We start from the raw sequence: 15,440 nt of genomic DNA, 5'->3' as shown, positions 1-15,440 counted from the left end.
CAGAAGGAGGGAAAAGTCACACTCTCAGATCTTGTTGGAGCAGCTTTTTTTGAACAAAGGCATATAACTTTAATAGCTCTGCTGTGGCAACTAACCTAGTGTTTCTAAATGAAGACCCTGGCTACAGCCTATCTCCTCCAGGCCCCTTACTCCTTACTCCTTCCGCAAGCATTTCCTTTCCTCATCTTTCAACCCACGGTCCCATCTCTGGAGACTTCCAGAGCAAGGCTCCAGGACGTGCTGTGAGGGACCCCTGGGACAGCTGCACAGTGTTTGCAGCAGGACCAGGATGTGGAACCACCAAGCCCCTGGTGAGCATGAGGCTGTCCCTGCAAGAATGCAAGAATGTCCCTGGAGAGTCGGGGTTCAGAAGCGCTGACCTCAGGAAGGGCAGAGGTGACCTCTGAGTTGACACTAGATTCGCATGTAATCACTAAGAATTTTTAATTGCTCACCTCTTCATTAAAGAAAAAAGGTTACTTTTCACTTCAGAGGGAAAACACAAACCAAACCAAATACTCCCTCGGGTTCTGACAGTCCACGCTGCTGGCCGTGTTCTAGTATGGCCCGACAACATCTAGCCCTTGGGGAGCCTTGCCTTCACCACCCCCAGGATTGCTGCCTTTTGTCCTCTACAAAGGTAAATAAAATATGAACTGCTGCAGGGCAGAGCACAGAGCCCAGCCTGCACCCGCCCCAGCACTTACCTCTCAGCGATGCTGCCTGAGCTGGCTAATGAGGATACAACCTCATGCCCATGTCCAGGCACTGACGGGGCCACAGAGTCATTTTCAAAGTGATTTTTCTGTGGACTAAGGGCACCCTACCCTCCCAAAGCACCGAGAATCAACCAGCGAGAGAAGGAAAACCATCTCCACAGAGAAAGAATTTCACAAAACCAAACACCAGGAGCAGCAGCACAAGCCTAACGGAGAAACGCTGAGCCACCGCCCTGCTCATCGGCCGCCAGAAGGGTGGCCACTCTCTTGGCAAACATTATTTTGAAGGAAATTAGGAGAAAAAACGACTATCTAGAAATTCTATTACTGCTAGTGTCAACCAGAGAACACTGGCAGTGCCTTCTGGAGCCGGGAGCCAGGGGACCAGCCTCCCTTTCTTCTCCTTTTAAACCCATGGTTGATAAGCCTCTAACTTAGAATTTATAGGTAGGGCTAAGCAGGAGAAAGGAATCAATCCCCAATTTTGAATTCCTAGGAAATTGAAATGATGCATAAGCATCCTTTATTTAACTTAAAATCCAGCTTTTTAAACATTGTCCTGAAAGGAGCAAGGATTATAAATTTGTGCAAATATTAATATCTCCCACTGCCACCACATATTGACTTATTCCAAGCAATACTGCCAAGTAACCTATTAAATATAAGCTGCAATTAAGCCTTTCCTCCTAAGAAAATAGGACATATCTGCCAAGAGAGCTTAAAGACAAGCAAATAATTTTTTTTCAGATTTGAGGTCTTCAAGAAAATTAAGATGCAGATGAGAGAACAGAAATACAAAATAAAACCTGATTTTTTTTGGTCCAAGCGAAAATGAATAATAATTAAAAAAAACACCTATGATTGGCTAGCGGTGAATTGAAATCATGATTTCTGACACCTCCACTTGTATGTTTATTCGTATTTTTACCTGAAGTCGTATTGGCAGCATCTTGGCTGTGGCCATGACGATCTGCTTCTAGCCATTGGTACAAAACTACATGATGTAACAGAAACAAAAAAGCTTTATGAACAGAGAACCAAAAACAAACAAAAAAGCAAAAATGACTTTGGAGAATGGAAAATGAGAATAAAAAGTTAAAGCAAGCAATTACATGTACATTAACATCAATGGAATGTAGCTTACCACCAACAGGATGTAGTTTCTAAACTATTAGGAATTAGGAAACTAAGAGAAAAAGTAATTCTATTTTAAAATCAGTGACTCGCTATTGAAACATCTCTAACAGTGACTCACATGGGACAAAGTGCAGGCATTCTTTTTCTTAAAGCTAATTGGAAGAGAAGTATCAGGAGAAAGGTAATGTGTTAATAGTCACATAGAATAAATAGGAGAGTAAGAATCAATGGCCAACTTTAAAAATCACACCCCAACCTCGGAACAGGGAGCAGAACAGCTGCCGCCCAGCACTGCCCACACCAGCTGCTGACCAGGGCGGTGTGCCAGGGACGAAGAGGAGGCGTGGTCTCTGGGGGTGACAGCGGGCAGAGTCTCACTGGGTTCACCATAGTCTTGCCGCAGACCTAGTAAGCCCATCCCATCAGGGGACACGTGTCAGACAAATTCCAAGAGGATCAACCGCCAGTAAACCTGACAACTCTCATCAAAATGACCAGGGACATGAAACCAGGGAGGTCTGCAGACTTGCTGCAGCCGAGAGGCACAGAGGGGACAGCTGAGTGCATGTGTGACACAGGATGGGGCCCCTCCAAGGGGAAGGGCGCTGGGTGAGCGCTAAGAGAAGCTGAAGAGGAGCAGACTTAGTCCACAATGAGGCATCAATGCCAATTTACTGTCACAAATGTATCCAGTGACTGCAGGTATTACAGAGCCAGCTGGGATACAGCAGGACTATTCTCTTTTGGAATTTTGTCTCTACATCTAGCAACTACTCTAAAAATGGAGGCTGTTTTAAAAATCAGATCCCAGTACTTAGGGACATGGAGGAAGCATACATTCTACCTGATCTTGAAAGTGCTCTTCCTTTTGGGACTTGTTCTGCAGACACAGGCTGGGAGGGGCTCTACAGGTGGGGCTCAGCCAGCTGTCCTGGTGGGCACTTCTGACCAGCAAGTGTGAGCTCTGGGAGAGGCGTGAAGGAGGCGGACTATTAATAAGTTCACACCGGAGCGCTGCATTTCAGCAGCTTTGAAGTGCTAGGACTTCCAGAGTCTTTTCTGGCACATCCAAATGTCTGCAACCTTAGGGTCTCTGAAGTCAGCTCACAATGGCAGAGGTCCCTGGAGCCAGGGAGACTTCCCGCCTGCACCTCAAGGGCTGGACAGGTCCCAGGAGAATGCAGCTGAGCTTCTATATGGGCCTGACCCATGAGATTGTGGGATTCTAGAGCCCAAACAAGGTTTACAGAACTTTCTACACCTTGCCCTGCCGCCGTGCCCTAACAAAATCAAAGATAAAGGTTTGGGGAAGTTGCCTCCCAAACTGAAGGAGTCAGGTAGGGATGGCTGCAAATGTCCAAGGGTGCCCTGAAGTCACCAGGAGTCGCTGGGACTTTTCAGGTCAGTGGCACTGTGACCCAACACCCAGCCTCGGGGACAGAGCAGGCCCACACACCCCAGCATGGCCCTGTGGGGGCCCCTGCCACCATGGGGACTGGCGGGGAAGGACTCATGCAGACCCATAGCCACCAGCTCCAGCGCTGGGGTCTAACATCCGCACCCAGCAGGTGCTTTCATAGGAGAGGGCGGGGGGACTGCCATGGCCCCAAGATGGGCCCAACCACCAAAACCCCAAACGCACGCAAAACTGCCAGGCGCCAAAGGAAACCCTGCATCCAAAATGTGCCCTAAATGCCTGCTGCTCTAAAGCCTGAGTGAGAAGACACCCGGCACCCCACTCAGGAGAAGTCACGTCAAACAGGAGTGCTCGTTCCTCCGTGGCCTGGCAGGGACAAACTTCCCATCAGTAAACCTAGTTTCAGGATTTTTGGCTTTCAGTGTGCGGCAGGTGGACGCTCACTGGAAGGGGAGTTTGGGCACGGCCTTGGTCCTCACAGGCGTTTCTTCTCTCCTTACTGAGCCCATGGCCACTCCATAGAGGAGAGCCCGAGGAGCGGGGTGTTGGCACAGAGCCTCCTGCTGGGAGGACAAGCACCCACGGTGCACCCCACCCAAGCCCCTCATTGCTGGTTTTCTCAGAGAAAAGGAAAAAGATTCTGGAAAGTATTCCAGATCAATGTGCTCTGACCAGTTACACAGAGAATTGTATATAGGCAAAAGTCACTGCACTAGGCCTGGGGGTTCAATTATTTGATTGCTGCCTCCAGATTACCAAAGTCCAGTGAACCATGGTCTAAATAATTCAGAGAAGTGCTTCTCTGCTTCATGTGGAGCTGTCGCAGGGATTACCATTAGATCCACCTGGACTGCAAAAGCTATTTTTTAACACGTTTGTTTAAAATGACTGGGCCTCCCTGGTGGCCTATCAGCCCTATGATTGCCACGGCCTGAGTTTGATCCCCAGCCAGAGAGCTGACCCACATTGCTCAGCAGACCTCTCCTGTCTTGCCTGCGCTTCCCCTCAGCATTGGATTTCAGTCAATCTGCCTTTTCTGCACCTCACTCTGTCTCTGGTAAGTCCTCTCACCACCACCTGCCCCCCCACCCCATCTCTGGCCAAAAAAAAAAAAAAAAAGACAATGCAACAACAGAAAAAGACATGAGACTGATAGTCTTGTTTAACATATTAGAATGTATATGGGCAGTTTTGGAAGAACTGAGCTCTAATCATTTCTTTATTATGTCTATTGAGGTTCCATTGTATCTATTGGTTGACAACACACTCTATGATGTAGGGGTACAGGTTCACACCTCTTCTGATGGATGTTACCACACCACACCCACCACAAAGTACCATAATCTGCCTCCATAGATTACTTTGCCCCCTTCCCCCCCAACCCCCAAAATTACTTAACATTCACAAAGTACTTGAAATGTGTCATAACACAAAGGGCCTGTGCTCTGCAGACCATGCCAGAGCACCAGAAACAGGCCTCTTAACTGGGCTGGGTGTGAGGGCTGGCCCCTGGCGGGGGGGGGGGGGGGGGCAAGCTCCCTGTCAGTTGGCTCTGGGAGGGTTTCCACAGCCTGTACTCGGGCCGCAAGGAGAGGTGGACCCCAGGGACCTGGCAGCCAGCAGCCGGCCCTGTGCCCAGCTGCAGGGTCCGAGCGTTTTCACTTGCTGGCGGTGAACCTTCCGTCCCCCCACCGCCTGCTTCTGAGGAAATAAGGCCCGTCTCAGCCCATGTCCCTGTTCTCCTGCCCCAGGGGACACCTCGGAAGTCTGAGCCCTAACCTGAGTTGCTGAGAGGACAATAAAGATGGGAAAGTTAAAAGGCAATCTTCCTGCCCTGTCCCTTTTCCACTTTGTTCCTTTTATCTCTGCAGGGAAAATGAAGAACAACACACGCAGGTGATAAATGCTGGACAGATGTTCAATCAGTAACCGTTTCGTGGGGTGGATGAAGGTGAGAGGCGGCAAGGGGGGTGGGCCCCTCTCCATGCAGGCACCACGGCCTCTCTGAGGCCACTGGAGTGGGGAGGGGGAGCTGGGCCACAGGGGCCTCACAGAAGGTGGGCAGACCCCTCTGCTGACTGCCCACAGCTAACGCCTGCGGGCTGGGCCACGCGGGGCTGGATGAAGCCACACCACATGGCCCGGCCTGCGGGGCAGGTGCTGTTGTAAGAGCACCGCACATACTCATCTCGTGGTCGCTTCCCCTGTTACCACTCTCCCTTCACAGATGCAGACACCGAGTCACAGAAAGGTCTGAAAGCCTGTCCCAGCCAGAGAGCCAGAAGATTTCTGGGAGGGAATAGCAAGTGCAGGGTCCTGAGGCAGATGGGCTGCTGCCAGGAGGCCGGGCACCACGTGGTGGAGGGAAATGGCAGAAATGGGGCCAGATGGGTAAGCGGGAGCTGGGTCAGAGGTGGCCTTCCCAACCCGGGAAGCAACCCAACGTCTCTTGCAGGGAAGTGACTGTTGAAAAGGAGTCCCTGGCAGCTGGGCGGAGGCGGACAGCTGTGTCAGTGTGGAAACAAAGGGAGCAGTGAGGAGGTTTCTGTGGTGGCTTGAGAAGAGATGGCGGCGTGAGGATTAGGGGCCTGGGCTGGGTGGGGAGAAGGCTCTGGACAGACTTGAAGACATGGGGTGCTGGCAGGTTAGCTGTGAGAATCAGGGGCCTCTGAGGAGGAGCTGGAGATGCCAGGGCTCTGGTCTGTGCCCGGCTGGTTACAGAAGCTGTGGGATGACACCGAACAAAACAAAACAAAAAAAAAAAATGGAGGAGAAATAGAAGAGGGCTTTATTGGGGTACCGGGAGCCAAAATAAGGAATTTCATTTTGGATATGTTTTGTCGGAGAGGCCTATTCCATGTCCAGGTGAATAAGCATATAGACACATGAATTCTAAATTGAGGGTTAAAGTGAGAAGTTCAGGGCCTCCCTGGTGGTGCAAGGGGTTAAGACACAGCCGTGAAACTGTTCACAGCCTCTGCAGCACAAGTTTGATCCCCGGCCGGGAGATACTCACATGGCGCAGCAGACCTCTCCTAACTCACCTGCTGCTCCCCTCAGCAGTGTATTTTCAGTCAATCTGCCTGTTCTGTTCCCTACTCTGTCTCTGGTGAATCCTCTCACCCCCCACACTTCTGCCCTGTACCCCACCTCTTGTATGCATAAATAAATAAATCTTTTTAAAAAAATTAAAGTGAGAAGTTCAGAGATCAGTATGAAATAGGGGGAACCCCCATCACAGGGCTGGACAAGGTCACCTTGGACATGAGTGTAGGTGAAGAGAGGCATCCAGCCAGAGCCCTGGGGGCCCATGTGACCTTTCCCAGGTGGCAAAGAGGATGGCGAAAGGAAGTCAGAAGGAGCTGCTGGTGCGGTGGGAGAAGCCAAAGGGGTACCCGGCAGCCAGGCAGGGGACGGTCAGCACCAAGGATGCCTCATGAACTTGACACAGACTCTGGGGAAGACTAGGGGTAAAAAGCAGGGAAAAGAGCAGAGAGCAGAGGCAGAGAAGGCTTCTGCTGGAAAGATGAGGAACGGGTAATAATGAAGGAGAACAGGAGCTACGGGGAGGGCTTTCGTTTTGATCTCAGAAGCAGGGGCCATGGGCACTCTGGGTCCATGAGCAGCCACTTTGGGTCCATGCCCACAGTGGCATGGGCAGCACAAGACCCACCCTCGATACGAGCCAGGAAATCCAATCTGAGGCTCTCATTCTCCTGCCCCACCTCTGGATTCTCCGGAGAGCCAATGGCCTCTTTCAGCTGTGTCCAGCTGTATCACGGCTTCCTGGGTCACTGCACTACCACCCCAGCACCCAGCTCACCCCCTCTGCACCCTGGAACATCCATCCTGACAGGGAAGCCACTGGGGTCATTTCTCTCTCTGGGGTTCCCTGAGACGGTCCTGCCCCTGTTCTGGATGCTGGGCCAAGTCAGGAGCTTGGAAACCCCAGCACCCTGCATCTGGGGGGCCAACGACAGGCAAGCAGAGGTGATGGTCACCTCCAGGTCGAGGCCCACCACCCCTCTTTCCTGTGGCACCACCAGAGAGTGCAGCTGGCCACGGGGCCCCACATGCATGGTCACGCATGGAAGGGTCCTGGTCTCTGACCGTTTCCACAATAGACCCCCAGCCCCAGACAGTGAAGAAAGAACTCCCCCAGAAGTTCCATCTCACAGACAAGATGGGGCACATGTCTGCGCCAGCCTGCTTTAGCTGTTAGCCTTGACCTTCCTCCTGTAACGCCGGTCCTGCCCCCTCCCTGCTTCCCACTCCTTGCCAGGGACTAGGTTCAGATGCAGAACCGGGGTGGAATGAGCAGAAACCACCCCTTTCCAAGGACGCCCTCATGGCTGCTGGAGGCCATGCACCTGCTCCGGAGCCCCTTGTCACGCCTACAGGCTCCAGCCACGACGGGTGTCCACCCTCCCAGCCACAGCCTCCAGATGTACTGGCATCTTGGGTCCAGGCTGCGGTCACTCAAGATGAAGGAGGGGTCCAGAGGAGCTCTGCAAGGCAGAGCCCGGGGGAGGATGCTCACTGCAGAGCAAGCTGAACCCTGGCATTCTCAGAAGGGCATTCGGATTAAGGGCACCACAGAAGTTTGCCAGCACCCTAAGAGAGCCTCTTAAGGGAGCCACAGCATTACTCCCTCCTTGCTGACATCACAAATAAAGAGCATCCCGTACTTTGCTGGCACTGAACAAAGGCACTTTAGTGAACTCACAGTTATGTTTCAACCCCACCAGAAGTCTGCAATCTAACCCTGTCACCCACCACCTGGAGTGGGCAGCCCCCAGGATGCCGCTGACCCAGAGGTCCCAAGCTGCCTGTGCTTCTGATAGACCAGCCACTGCTGGAGCCCCCATCACACTCTGGGCTCTGGTCATTCACTGCAACAACTCACAGAACTCGGAAAAGCACTGCTCACTGCCAAAACACCCGGCACACAGGGTGAGATGTGGAGGGATGCAGCTTGCATGCTCTCTCTTGGGAATTCGGGGTGTGTTGCCCCTTCCTCACACAGGCAGCATGGAATATATCACCCACCACATGACTGGCCAACCCCCCAGCCCTTCCCTCCCAGAGGCAGGGTGGTTCAAACTTCTGTGGCTGACCATCCCCTGTCCTGAAGCTACGGGGGGCACCTGGGGTTACCTCTTCCGGACAACACTACTGTAATGGGGGATTCCCAGGGCTCTAGAAGTGCAGGCCCTGGACCCCAGCCGGACACCCGCCCATCAGGCAGCAAGGACCCAAGAGGGCAGGGCCCGCTGGCACAGAGTGCAGGCACCACAGCTCCTCCTCCGAAGCGCTGGCTCCTATGCCTGCTTGCCACACAACCCCTTTTCTTTATATATATATATATATATTTTACACTATTTTTAATTTTTGCACAATGTATTAAAGATTTATTTATTTATTTATCTATCTATACAAGCACTGGGTACAATCAGAAGCATGGGAGGGTGAGAGAATTCACCAGACCCAGAGTGGGGAACAGAACAGGCAGACTGATGAAACACACTGCTGAGGGGAGCAGTTGGCACAGCAGGAAAGGTCTGCGCGCCACGTGGGAGCCTCGCGGCTGGGGAATGAACCGGCGCTGCAGAGGCTGTGGGCAGCTTCGCAGCCCAGCGCCCAACCGCTATGCCACCAGGGGAGGCCCTGTTGCTAGTTTTTTTAAATATGTGCCATTCTCACTAGTGTAAGATGGCATCTCGTAGTTTTGATTTGCATTTCCCTGATTGCAAGTGATATAGAACATTTTTTCATATGCCTGTTGGCCATTTGCATTTCCTCTTTGGAGAAGTTTCTTTTTATCTCTTCTGCCCATTTTTTGACTGAGTTGTTTACTTTGTTTTTGTTGAGTCTAGTCAGCTCTCCGTAGATTTTTGTGATCAGTCCTTTATCATTAGTGTTGTGTGCAAAAATTTTCTCCCAATCTGTGGGGTGTCTGTTTGTTTTGGTTACTGTCTCTTTTGCTGTGCAGAAGCTCTTTAATTTGAAGTAGTCCCAGCTGTTTATCTTTGCCTTCACTATTACTGCTTTGGGTGATGTGTTTTTAAAGATGTTACTGAGGTGTATGTCATGTAGTGTTTCGCCTATATTTCCTTCTATGTATTTTATGGTTTCAGGTCTTATGTCTAGTTCTTTAATCCATTTTGAGTTGGTTTTTGTGTATGGTGTGAGGTAGTAGTCAAGCCTCATTCTTTTGCATGTAGCGACCCAGTTTTCCCAGCACCATTTATTGAACAAACTTTCTTTGCTCCAATGCATAGTCTTTGCTCCTTTGTCAAAGATTAGTTGACTGTAAATTTGTGGATTTATTTCTGGATTTTCTATTCAGTTCCATTGGTCCATGTGTCTGTTCTTGTTCCAATATCATGCAGTTTTGATGGTTATGGCTTTGTAGGATAGCATGAAGTCTGGGAGTGTAATACCTCCATTCCCTTCTTTTTTTTTTTTTCAGGAGAGCTTTGGCTATTTGGGGTTTTTGGTGACGCCATATGAATTTCATCAATATTTGTTCTATTTCTTTGAAGAATGTCATTGAAATTTTTATTGGAATAGCACTGAATCTGTAAATTGCTTTTGGTAGGATGGCCATTTTGATAATGTTAATTCTTCCAATCCATGAGCAGGGGATGTCTTTCCATTTTTTTGTGTCTTCTCCTATTTCTTTTAACAGTGTTTTATAGTTTTCTTTGTATAGGTCCTTTACCTCTTTTGTTAGGTTTATTTGATTTTTTTTGTTTTGATAATAAAAGGGATGGTTTTCTTGATTTCTTCTTCAGATTTATTGTTTGTGTATAGGAAGACTACTGATCTTTGTATGTTAATTTTGTATCCTGCTACTTTACTAAACTGATTGATTAGTTGGTTCATTTTTCTGTGGAGTTTTTGGGGTTCTCTATGTATATTATCATATCATCTGCAAATAGTGACAGTTTTACTTCTTCCTTCCCTATTTGGATTCCTTGTATGTCTTTCTTTTGTCTAATTGCTCTGGCTAGGTTTTCCAGTATTATATTGGAAAGCACTGGTGAGAGTGGAACACACAACCCCTTTTCTAACAAAACATGAAACAAGAAACCAACTTCAAGCAGACACAGAAGTGACATCACAAACTCAAAGAGGACAGGGTCAGTGATGTTTGGGTCAGTGGTCCAATAAGTGCCACGTGTTCCCAGCACACAGCAAGTGATTTTTACCATTCTGAAGGACACATAACTGCATTTCAATACTAATTATAGCCCAGAAATCAAGGTTCTGGCTCAGGCTGAATATTCTGGTGTATGAATCAGGGCAAATCACCACTCCTCTGAGCAAAGTGTCCTCACGTGTAGAACACAGATGATTCTACTACTGTGATAACCACATACTACTCTTCTTATCAGACATCTACAACCACATGATCATGTATGCACTTCTGGGGAAGTGCGTGAATGTCATGACTGCGTTGCATTTCATCACACAATATAAAACAAACCTCCTGTTGCTAACTACTCTCTGCTGAAGAGATGCCCTTTGTCTTCAGGAACAAGAGACTCTGCCACTATTCAAGCATTGACAGCAGACCTATAACTCTGCAGGAACTGAGCTCTGGATGATGCACAGAGAAATTTCTGCCACAGACTCAAAGAGGCAGAGATGTGCTCAAAACAAAAATGGGCCTTCCCTTCCATTTCCATGCACTACTTCTGCTGCCCATACCCTTCCCAGAAAATTCTTAAAAGGAGTCAGGAGCATGAGGAATGCTGTTCCATTTGCACAGGGATACCGATGATGTGCGCTAGAATAGCACTTTCTTTTACACTTTTAGGAAAAAAATCCCAGGAAACAAGCAGTGTTCTCTGTAAGGCAAGGTACGAGTCACAGCAGGGGAGGCCTCCTGCCTCCTGGCCCAGGAAGTCATTCCAACATGAGCAAAACAGGGCCAACATAGATGTGAGTAACAAGGAGACAGACTCTTATGTACAGGATCCAAACAGAAGCAGGATGACACTCAGTGGAGTGGCTCCTTGATGGCACTCGTGAAAGACCCGCCCTCCAGCTCAGTGTCTTCTGTGCTAAAGAGAGGTCAGTGCTCTCACTGTGGAGAGAGTGAGGATCAGCTGCTCTGCTTCTGGAGCCCAAAGGCAGGATGACTAAGCCATAAACAGCCTTGGGGAAGTGATTTTGTCTTTCTGTGCTTCCAAAAAGGAAACATTTTACAATGTTGTAAAAATAAGAAATGTGATGCATTTTTTTTTAAACTGGAAAATACGGTTTTATTTTTTTTTATTTATTTTTTATTTTTTTAAAATAATAAATTTTATTTTTATATTCCCCCATACAATTGCAAACGCCCCATTCTGACCCCAATCCTTCCCCTCCCGCCCCCCACCCCCCAAAAAGTGTCTCTGGTTCATAGTTTTTTGTTGATTTTGATTTTCACTTTCTTATATTCATTTTCCTGGTCCCTTATTTAAGTTTTCTAGATTCCTGCTATGAGTGAGACCATCTGGTATTTTTCTTTTTCTTTTTGGCTTATTTCGCTGAGCATGATCCCTTCCAGCGCCATCCATGTTGCTGCAAATTGCATGTGTTTATCTTTTTTGAATGCTGAGTAATATTCCATGGTATATATGTACCACATCTTCTTGATCCAGTCATCTATTTTAGGGCATTTGGGTTGTTTCCAAAGCTTAGCTATTGTAAACAGTGCTGCTATAAACATAGGGGTGCAGGTGCTCTTTGGAATTGATGTTTCTGTGTCCTTTGGGTAAATACCTAGGAGTGGAATTGCTGGATCATATGGAAGCTCTATGTTTAGTAGGTCCAGAAATCTCCACACAGCTCTCCATAGTGGTTGGACCAGTTTGCACTCCCACCAACAGTGCAGAAGAGTTCCTTTTTCTCCACACCCTCGCCAACATTTGTTGTTGCTAGTTTTTTTAATATGTGCCATTCTCACTGGTGTGAGATGGTATCTCATGGTAGTTTTGATTTGCATTTCCCTGATTATAAGTGATGTTGAACATTTTTTCATATGTCTGTTGGCCATTTGCATTTCCTCTTCAGAGAAGTTTCTTTTTAGCTCTTCTGCCCATTTTTTGACTGGATTATTTTCTTTGTTGTTGCTGAGTCTCATCAGCTCTTTGCAGATTTTTGTGATCAGTCCTTTATCATTAGTGTTGGGTGCAAAAATGTTCTCCCAGTTGGTGGGGTTTCTCTTTGTTTTTGTTATTGTCTCTTTTGCTGTGCAGAAGCTCTTTAATTTGATGTAGTCCCAGCTGTTTATCTTTGTCTTCACTATCACTGCTTTGGGTGATGTGTCTGTAAAGATGTCTTTGATATGCAAATCACGTAGTGTTTCACCTATATTTCCTTCTATGTATTTTATGGTTTCAGGTCTTATGTCTAGTTCTTTAATCCATTTTGAGTTGATTTTTGTGTATGGTGTGAGGTAGTGGTCAAGCTTCATTCTTTTGCATGTGGCGACCCAGTTTTCCCAGCACCATTTATTGAACAAACTAAGAAATGTGATGCATTTAATAAATAAACATTATTATGTTTCTTTTCAAAATCTCCCTGCAAATGTTAGGATAAATGAGCGAGACAACCTTCTTGACTTACAGCGTGAGTTTTCCATTTCACTGCATCCATTTTTCATTAAAAAAAAGGAAGGCTTCAGTAACATGAATCTATGGTTAAATACGGAGTTGTATTGAAAGGAAATGCCCTACAGTTACTAAAATAAGACAACATAGGCAATATTTCCAGTAAGTATTGTAACACCAGAACAAAATGTTTGTGCTTGTGTTTGCATAGAAAGTAACCCTGAATGAAAGATGAACCACCGAATTTCCATTGAGTAGAATTTTGAAAAAATCTGATGTAAATATATAAATCTTGAGTTGACTTTTACTTTATACCTATTCATATGCAATGGAGCAGTTTTAGGTTCACAGCAGTGCTGAGCAGAAAGGACAGAGTCCCACACCCCCAGCTCCCGTCTTCCCAGCCTCCTCCACCATCGACACCCTACACCAGAGCAGACACCTGTCAGACACTTTATACACCAATATGTCATCGTCACTCAGAGTTCACGGTTGACGTCAGGGTTCACACCTGGTGCCATATATTATGGGGATGGACATATGGGTGAGGACACGGCTCCACCATTAGAGCACATGGAGTAGATGCACCCTCGAGGTCCCTGCGCTGTGTCTACTCTCTTCTCCTCCCTCCCAACCCGAGGCACCCAATGCTCGCTATGGCGAGTCTTGCTTTTCCGAGTGTCATATAATTGGAGTCCTGTAGCATGTGGCCTGTTCAGATCAATGTCTTTCACTTAGTAACCTGTGTGGACATACGTTTTCAATTCCTTTGGGCAAACACCAAGGGGCTGTGATTGCTGGATCATAAGGTGAGGCTGTTTCGTTCTGCAAGGAACAGTCATGTTATCTTCCAAGTGGTTGTGCCATTTTGCATTCCCAGAGCAATGATGAAGGTTGTTCAGTGTTGGCTTTTAATACGTATTGATTTTAGCTGGATCGGACCTTCACCTTGGTATCCTCGACAACAGTGGCTCTTGACATGACCACAACCACCTGCGGAGGCACCCAGCATGTGACTAAAGGGGCTACATGTACCTCAGTAGTTACGCAGAGAGACACTGCCAACAGAAAACAGCATTCTCTCTACTTTAACAGTGACTGGATAATGACGAGTGGGCTCTGACCATGAGTATCTATTATTGTGAAGTCTCTGAGTAAACAGGGACAGGGACAGCTCAGGAATGACATTCATTTCCACTTTTACAGATGCTGAAGTCAAAAGGGACTTTAGTCTGCAGGACACAGAGTGAACTTCCTTCTGAAGATGGGTACCCCCAAGTCCTAACTGTTCATTCCCTAGCTATGCTGGGTGGTATGCCATACGCCCATCACCAGGCTGGGCACCCTCATCCCCCGCTCACTCCCCACATCTGATCAACACCTTTGTCCAACTGATGGCACCTTCTGTTTTCTTAAATCCACCAGCTTTATCCCCAGCCAAGGTCACCTCTCACCTGTGTTATTACAAACACCATCACCACTCTCACGGCCTCCTGGCTCACTCCCCATTAGCTTTACTGGGGAGAAAGCTACAGAGAAAGCTTCCTAAATACAAATCCAATGGCTCTCCCCTTCAAAGTCCTCCAATTAGGTTACATTATCCAAGAGATAAATCTCTAGCTCCTTAACATTGCTTCACATTCTTCATAGCCTGCTTGTGTCTGAACCCATGTCCATTGTCTTCTTTGCCCCAACCACACAGAAATGACAAGATGATCACTGCATTTCACACCTGCCTCCTGTCTGCCGAAGCCTTTTCAGGATTGCCCAGCTCCACCCCACCTGCAATTCTCTGCTCACTCCTCAGACCTAAGTGTACAGTCATTTCTTCTGGAAAAGTCTTCAGCTCTCTGAGGGTAAGAGCTGTGTTTACCACACTGAGTCTCCAGGGTCTACACAGGGCCTAGGAAATGGCATTCAAGGACTATTCACTGAGTGAGTGAACAGTGATAAATGAGGGCTAGTTGGAAGAACATGGAGTTGCTATTGGCTTCTGTATGCATATTCTTTATCTCGGCTGTACAAATTCTAGAATAATAGCATTGTAGTGCTGTGAAGTTCATTTAGGAAAAATTTAAGGCTTGCAATGATAGTTATGTTGAAATTATACTATAAAAGCATCATCACTATTATTGGAAAAGTGTTTGTTTCTTTTGCAATGTGGTGGAGAAATAGCTGAGAAATAACCAGAGAATAGTGCTGCAACAGTGTTAGGGGTGGTGGGGAACAGTGCAGGGAACACTGTGGGGAACAATCAGAAGGCAGTGAAGGGGATAGTGGGGGTGCAGTGCAGGGAATGGTATAGGGAACTGCATGGCAGGCAGTACAGGGAACAGTATAGGGAACACTAAGAGGGCAGTGCAGGGGCAGTGCAAGGAATGGTATAGGGAACGAAATGGCAAGCAGTGCAGGGAACAGTATAGGGTACAGTCAGAGAGCAGTACAAGGAACAGTGTGGGGATCAGCATAATGAGCAGTGCAGTGAACATTGTAGGGAACAGAGGGCAATGCAGGGGGCAGAGCAGAGCTGCCAGGAGATAAATGAGAACTATGGCATCTGAT

The 15,440-nt window shown here is 47.7% G+C and overlaps 1 protein-coding gene across 5 annotated transcripts in view; it reads right to left on the bottom strand.

Moving 5' to 3' along the window:
* DENND5B (DENN domain containing 5B) overlaps positions 1 to 15,440 on the bottom strand; it is a gene marked incomplete at both ends in the record, with an annotated part of 120,574 nt that overhangs the window by 64,728 nt on the left and 40,406 nt on the right. For 4 of the 5 annotated variants that reach the window (XM_084254660.1, XM_084254662.1, XM_084254661.1 and 1 more), the window contains one exon: positions 1,648 to 1,713. The exons of the other annotated variant lie outside the window; for it this stretch is intronic. In XM_084254660.1, the coding sequence (XP_084110786.1) occupies positions 1,648 to 1,713 (66 nt within the window). The remainder of the gene's footprint in view (positions 1 to 1,647; positions 1,714 to 15,440) is intronic. 5 annotated transcript variants of the gene reach the window in all.

The sequence above is a fragment of the Talpa europaea genome (genome assembly GCF_964194135.1).
Source record: "Talpa europaea genome assembly, chromosome: 15".
Taxonomy (NCBI): domain Eukaryota; kingdom Metazoa; phylum Chordata; class Mammalia; order Eulipotyphla; family Talpidae; genus Talpa; species Talpa europaea.
The sequence above is the reverse complement of the archived record's forward strand: the minus strand, read 5'-3'. Positions and strand labels throughout refer to the sequence as shown.